This window comes from Lactuca virosa, chromosome 5 (assembly GCF_052849685.1).
Source record: "Lactuca virosa cultivar CGN04683 chromosome 5, Lactuca_virosa_CGN04683_v6, whole genome shotgun sequence".
NCBI lineage: Eukaryota > Viridiplantae > Streptophyta > Magnoliopsida > Asterales > Asteraceae > Lactuca > Lactuca virosa.
The window spans coordinates 426,864,361-426,871,425 of NC_136430.1; the positions used below are offsets into that span (position 1 = coordinate 426,864,361).

The 7,065-nt window shown below is 39.3% G+C and overlaps 1 protein-coding gene across 1 annotated transcript; it reads right to left on the bottom strand.

The window, feature by feature from the left end:
• Window positions 1-91: 91 nt before the first annotated feature.
• PTAC16 (plastid transcriptionally active 16) lies at window positions 92-2,461 on the bottom strand. The gene is made up of 5 exons (XM_079049030.1): window positions 1,911-2,461; window positions 1,215-1,667; window positions 989-1,057; window positions 861-919; window positions 92-776 (listed from the first exon to the last, which is right to left on the bottom strand). Exons 1-5 carry the CDS (start codon window positions 2,307-2,309, stop codon window positions 248-250), a joined length of 1,509 nt encoding a protein of 502 aa, XP_078905156.1. The 5' UTR covers window positions 2,310-2,461; the 3' UTR covers window positions 92-247.
• Between the last annotated feature and the right edge of the window lie 4,604 nt (window positions 2,462-7,065).

Here is a 7,065-nt window from a genome sequence, read left to right on the forward strand (position 1 = left end):
ATTTATTTAATTATGAACTTGTAATATAGATCCTTAACAATTAATCTTGAGAGCTGAATGATTGAATGTATTGGTATTTTACGCCGATAAATATAAAAAAAGAAAACATATGAGATGAAGAAAAACAAAACAAAATGATACAAGTGAATAAGTTGATGGTCGAGCTAGCTAATTAAACCAGCAGCATTCAATCACCCACGAAGTATTCAACTACAATTCACATATAAACAAACATAAAGAAAGGGTCTCAGTCATCAACATAAATGGTCTCCTGCTGAAACACGCCCCCAAAGATCTTCCTCTTTTCAGCTTTCGGCTCTTTAGGCTGCACCCGTGGCTCCTTTCTAGCCGCAGCTTTCTTAACCACGGCTTGTTTTGGAGCCAAAGCCCGAGCCTTGGCTTGTCCTCTAACTGTTGCAATCTGCACTTTTGGATTAGGTAGCTGAATGGAGTTCTTCTTAACCGCTGATGCGAACCCTGAGCTCAGTTTGTCCCATGACATGGCTAACCCTGGTGCACCATTTTGGTCCTCCGAGGTTTCTTCTTCTTTTTCGGGTTCCTGGGTCACGGATTTGAATCGGTCCATGAGTTCTGTAAATGATTTTCGGGCTGCTGTTGTTGCCTTCTCTTGAACATCTTCTGCTAAACTTGGTGTTGCAGTTGCAGTTGCAGCCTCCTCTTCTGCTTCCAATTTTTTCACCTCTTTTTCTTCAACTTCCTCTGCTTTTGCTTTTGCTTCTGCATAAGCTTTTCGTCTACCATCCTCCGGAATCGCACTAAAAGTAAAAGGGTCAAATATGTAAATACACAAACGTACTTTAAATCATATAATACTTGACTTATTATATTCACAACATTACCTGAAAAGTTCACTCACTGGCTTTGCAGCTGCATTAGGACTTGTAGCCACTTCCACAACCTAACACCAAAAATAACTCAGTCTTTTCACATAAAGACTTAATAACTAAGTTTGAAAAACTTTTTTCACCTTATTTTCTGCTACTTCTGTGTTGGAAAAGACATCTGCTATCAACGATGCAATCCGTGACTTGGATACCTACGGTTTTCAGAAAAAAAAAATCCAGTCAGATATGAACAAATCCGACCTGAATGGAATGTGATTTCAACTCTCCCAATTGTGTTCTAACTAATCTTTCCAAACATCTAAGACTACTCAAATCAAAGAAACAATGGCATACATTACATTACATTACTTTGTAGTCGTTTTCTGCAGTGATCCCTTCGGCATTCACAACAACATTGTATGAACTCTCCAAACCATAATCATCGGTTAGTTTGGTCTTGATCAGGGTGTACTTCACATCGGTTGCAATCAAACCATCTAGAAACTCTTTCAATGTCAACGGCTGTGATTTTGTGAAAAGATTGTTGAAAAAGGATGAGATCCCGTCTAATACGTTGTTTGTTGTGGTGGATTCAGGGGCAGTGTCGTAAATTATGGCCACATGGCTGACACCGGCTAATTGTGCAGCTTGAATGAATTCAAGAGCTTCTGATGTGGTCACCTCTGTTGTTGGACCGTTTTCAAATGGACCGATTGTGACTACAGCTTTGCTGGCGTTCCCAATTGCCTTTGCTATGGCTTCAGGGTCTTGGAAGGTGGATTCGACTGCATTCAGACGTTTGGATTCTTCTAAGGAGATGACCTGAGTTTGTAAATATCCCAAGTAGAAAGTTATATACTAAGCCAATAACTTCGTATCTCATGACCATCTTATAATCTGGTTTTGGTTTTCAAGGTGGTTATTGCAATTAGAAGAGATTATAACAGATAATTGGTTGCTTAGAGAAGTAATTTTACATTTACCCAATCGATTTCTTCAAATCTAACTAGTTTACATTGAAAACTGACTATTTCTGCTTCAAAATGGGGTGAAGATGAAGCTAACCTTGTAATTTACGGCCAAGCGAGCCAAATCCTGGGCAGCGCTGAGCTCCGGCACGCCAGCCCTAACACTAAAACCTTCCCGGAGCAGAGTCTGAGCAATGCTAATTCCGGCCTGTCCAGTAGCTCCGGCAACAAACACCGTATTCGGATCCTTACGTCTACCAAACAAAGAACCCGACGATGAAGGATTACTCACAACTGGAATCAACGATTTCATATCGGAAACCTTCCCAAAGTCGAAATTGAACCGAAATCGATTCTCGGTTTCACCTTCTCCGGCAGAAGATACATCGGATTTCTTCGCACATACGATTAATCTCCTAGGGTTCTTGAGTGAAGCGAGACTTGTGTGAGGTGTAGTGGCAAGGAGAAACGAGTTAGAGGTGAGAGCCGGAGCCATGACTGGAAGCAAATGTCGGTTGACTCTCTATCTCTGTCTCTTTTGTGTGGGATTTGGGGGTGTGATTGAATCCATTCAGTGTGTGAAAACCGCCATTAGAGGCAGAGCTTTGACACTGCGTGTATGTGTGTGGATATATTGGGTGGGTGGATGATCTTGTTTGAATGTTATCTGGATGATGAGGTATAAGTGAGCCATCCAATCGTATTGTGCCACATCTCAGATATTATCGGTTTATCAATTTTAGGTGACCAGTCGTTATGACTAGAAATACTCCCGCGAAAAAACGCCACCAACGCATGATCATCGTTCGAGATGACTCTACTTGTGGAACTAATGATTTTGAGGGTTTAAACGTTTTAGTTGGTTTTCTAATTTTATTAATAATGAATTAATATGACTTAACTAGAAAAAGCAACATGGACCATCAAAGTTCCAAACTACAACCAATTTTGAGTTGTGAAATTTGATCCAACTAGGTCTTTGGGGAGGTGTTGAGTTCGGAATAGAGAGCACCATGTGAAGGAAATTCTCATGAATGGCAAAGATCATATGATATTGCGATCGCAACGAAAAGCTAGGGTTAGCTGTAATCTAGGGTTGGGACCAAGATTACGTTATGACGTCCAAGTTAGAGGGTGCAAACTCAAGAGAGTAATACGAGTGATTTAAGAGTGAGAATGAGAGAACAAGATTGCTTGCTAATACCTCTAATGGGTGGTATTTATAATGTTGTTGTGGAAGACAATGTCTTTCCATTCATACAAGATACAAGATGCTTTTGAAGGTTTTGCTTGATGTGTCTTTCTCTTCATAATGGTTGGAGCACGATTTGGTAATGGTAAAAGTTGGCATTACGATTAAGATTGCGATTATGGAGTTGAGTTCTTGCGGCCGATCCTAGGTTGTGTCACAGCTCGATTGGTCGGTGAGATACACTATTAGGTCCCCCTAATATGGGGTTTGTAGAAGAGCATGCTCGGCTACAGGTTCCGAACTTATTAGATCTGGTTGTTGGTACTAGCGTGTATGTCATGGTGGTAGTTTGTAACATCCTAAAATTTAAATGTACACTTGTACAAATAAATGTATGAGAAGGGATTAATAAGCACATAATGAAATAAAGGGAGTACAGGTGGATGTTAAAATTCAAAATGGTCAAATGGACCATGTTTTATATTGAGTGGATGTGCTTCAATGAGTTATACACTGAGCATTTAAGACGCACCATGTTTCATATAGTGAGGGTGTGCTTCAATGAGTTATACGCTAATCACTAAAGGAAGTTCAAGTGGAGGTTAAAACTTAAAATTTAGTCCATAGGTATTTATAATGTTTTAAATGATTTTGAACATTTTTGAAACATGTTAGATTAATGGGTGAAGCTTTAGTAGTGAAACTGAAACATAGTTCGTTTGACCATTTATGTAAAGTATATTGCCTAAGTCGGATAAGTTGGTGGAAGAAGTATTTGAAATGTCAAATTTAGTTGTAATTTTTCAAAATTGAAATAAAGGTTAGAAAGTGTGCACATGAAGCCAATGATTTGAAAATAAAATGTTATAATACTTTAAGTAGTCATATTGCACACATGATGTTTTTGAGTGATCTGTTAAGATGTTGATAGAATTTCGGGGAAAATTACAAAAGATCCATATCAAAGAAGTAAAACAAGATCATCTTGGATTTCATCACAAAGTTCTCATAGTTACCACGAGATCATGACTCTAAATGGGTGGTTGTGGATATTCTAAAAAAATTGGTCTATGTGTTCCTATCTGTGAAAGTTATTCAACGAGAAGCTTGCTAAAATCTATATAAAAGAAGCAGTAAGACAATATAGAGTACTTGTAACTATTATCTCATATTGAGATATTCGATTCACCTCTAACTTCTAGAGCAGTTTCCAAGAAAAATAGGATCTAAAGTTCTTATAAGCACATCATATCATCCGTAAACATATAGCCAAAGTGATAGAACCATTTAGACATTAGAATATATGTTGTGATCTTATGTCACAAACTTTGGAGTTAGTTGGACTGATCATACACCTTTTATCATAACTTGCTTAAAACAATAATTATCGTTCTAGTATACGAATGACACTTTATGAGGTACTATATGGTAGATGCAAAGACCCCATACATGTTGGGAGTTGATGATATGTCGCCTCCGGGATGCTTTCTAGTTGTATGAAATAATCCTCATCTAATGTGTAATCCAAAAGGCACGCTGCAAAAATGGACAACACTAGGCTAGAAAGCATTGTCGAGGGATGGACCCTGGTATTTCTCTATTGATGCCTAAGTTAGACGTCAATTAGAAAAGGTAGTAAAATTGCTTGGGGTTTTTGAAAAACTCTACTACAAACGGTATGACTACCGGATTAGGGGACTTGATAACGTACCTCTTGGCGCGGGCTAAGGGGCACGTCCCCGCCGTACAACAGGACTCCTGGGCACCTATTGGCGCGACCGGGGACTCCCGAAAGTGGCTAGCGCAGGGAGTCTCGCGCCTGGGAGCGTCCACCCAGTTGAGGAAGATCGCACATGACATGTAACACTATAACACCCGATTCCATATATTTCTTATTTTGACCCTTGATAATAAATTAGTTTGTAAATTTGGTCCCAAGGGGTGAAAAGCGAAACTTTACGAGAAGGGCGTGTACGTAGGGTGTACGTGGTCAGGGGCAAACCCTAATTTTTAGGGTTTGCACCCTATTTAAGTTTCATTATGGACTCAAGACCCTTTCCCTCATCAAACTCCTTCTCTCTAAAGATACCCCACAAAACCCTAGCTTGTTCTTGAGTATTCTTGAGCTTTGGTGGTTAACTTTTGGTGTTTTTGCTCACTTTGAAGAAGAAGGAGCTTGGTGTTCAAGCATTGGTTGGAGTGGAGCTCATAGATCCAAAGTCTTCATCCATTTTGCTAGCATTTGGAGGTATAAAGCTTCTATCTTGATGAATCTATGTGTTAGATCTAGTATAAGGCTTGTTTGGGCATATTATGGTCCCTTGAGTCATCCTTGTGAGTATGAGCTACTATAGGCGCTTAGAATGTTAGAGCTTAGCATTTATGATGTTGTTAGTGCATAAAATTTCATCTTGATGGGTGTTGTTGAAGCATGCTAGAGTTGGTGTTCTTATGGACTTAGATGGATAAAAATGGTTTTTGGGTCCCATTAAGACATGCAAAGGAGTAAAGTTGCCAACTTTATTGATTAAGACCTTATTTAGACCTAGATCTGAGGTTTGGACGTTAAGGTCTTAAGGGATTAAGACCATTTCTTAAGGAATGTGTAACGCGCGCGTTTCCAGCTAGGCTTAGTAATCAAACATGTAACCTTTGTGGTCAAGTCTTGTAGTCATTTTTGGATGAATAAGACAGGATTATTCATATATTTTGTGCTTATGTGTTTTATATGATATTAATATATATTATATAATAAAATAAACAAGATTTAAAATAAACGTCAAAAACAAAAGATCACTTAAGGAAAATAATCTCAACCTAGTTATAGTATTCGTAATTAGGATCTCGTATATATCTAGAACGCCTCAATCCGAATTAGAACGAAGAAGTTAAGAAGTGCCAAAGTCTCGCGATAAAACCGACACAGCTCGGAGAACGTAAAAAGTGAATCTGGGTTAGATTGATTTTTAGCTCAGGAAGTCTAAACGGAATTCATAGATGTCGTAAAAGCGAATTCATGCGTATAGGTATCGTCTAAATCTGACTTCACTAGAGGAAGTTATGATTTTTCTAAAAATTTGGTGTAACAGTGTGCTCACTGATATCGAATTTTAGATCGATAGATTGTTAGTCAAAACAATCTAAACGAGAGTTGAAGATATCGTTGTTAGGATTCCAACGATATAATAACCATCGAAAACGGACGCCGGACGTGAGAGTTATGCATTTTATACGGGCTTTAATAGGCTAATCCTGTGTAAATAAAATAAAGTCAAAATTAGCCGACAGAGTCTAAAGGAAAGTTGTAGATCTCGTCGAGAGCTTTACGTGTATATAAAGAACGTCAAAAATGGAGCTCATATGAAGGAGTTATGCAATTTTGAAAATCTGGAAAACGTCACACGCGCACGCACGTCGCGCGTAGCTTGCGCGCGAAGTCAACCACGTAGCCCCACCCAGAGCGTGACATGTGTCGGCAGCCCAGTGGATAGACGTCACCCTTAAGCGCAGCGCGCCTCCTATTGCACGGCGTGCAAGACTCCAAACTCACCTATAAATACCAGCTCATTCTTTCGCTCCTCCCCACACCCTCCGGTCGATATCTCTCTGAAAAATTCGATACTTAGCCTATTTTTCTTCATTCTAGCCTGCGGTGAAACCCTGCGACACCCTCGAGCTCTCAACTTGCCATAATCTTCATGCAAGAAGGACCTAAGCCAGTTTTCTGCATGTTTAGATCCCGATTCTCGTCTATTGTACTCTATAAGTGAGCTACACTTACTCGGCCCCTGTGTAATTTATAATTATAGTTGTAAGTCGTTACTAGGATCTTATAATTAAGATTTATCAATGATTTCAAGTTGTCATGTTTATTGATCTACTATGGGAGAGATGTCTAGAATGGTCATGTCGGCTTGGTTGTTGGATTTTAGAAAGACTATATGTCGAAATGATCCTGCCTCCCGACTGTCCTGCCTAGCGTACTCCTATGTACGCCCAACGTACTAGGCTTAGCCCTAATACCACCAAACTTCTGAAGGCCACAACTTCTTCATTCTAA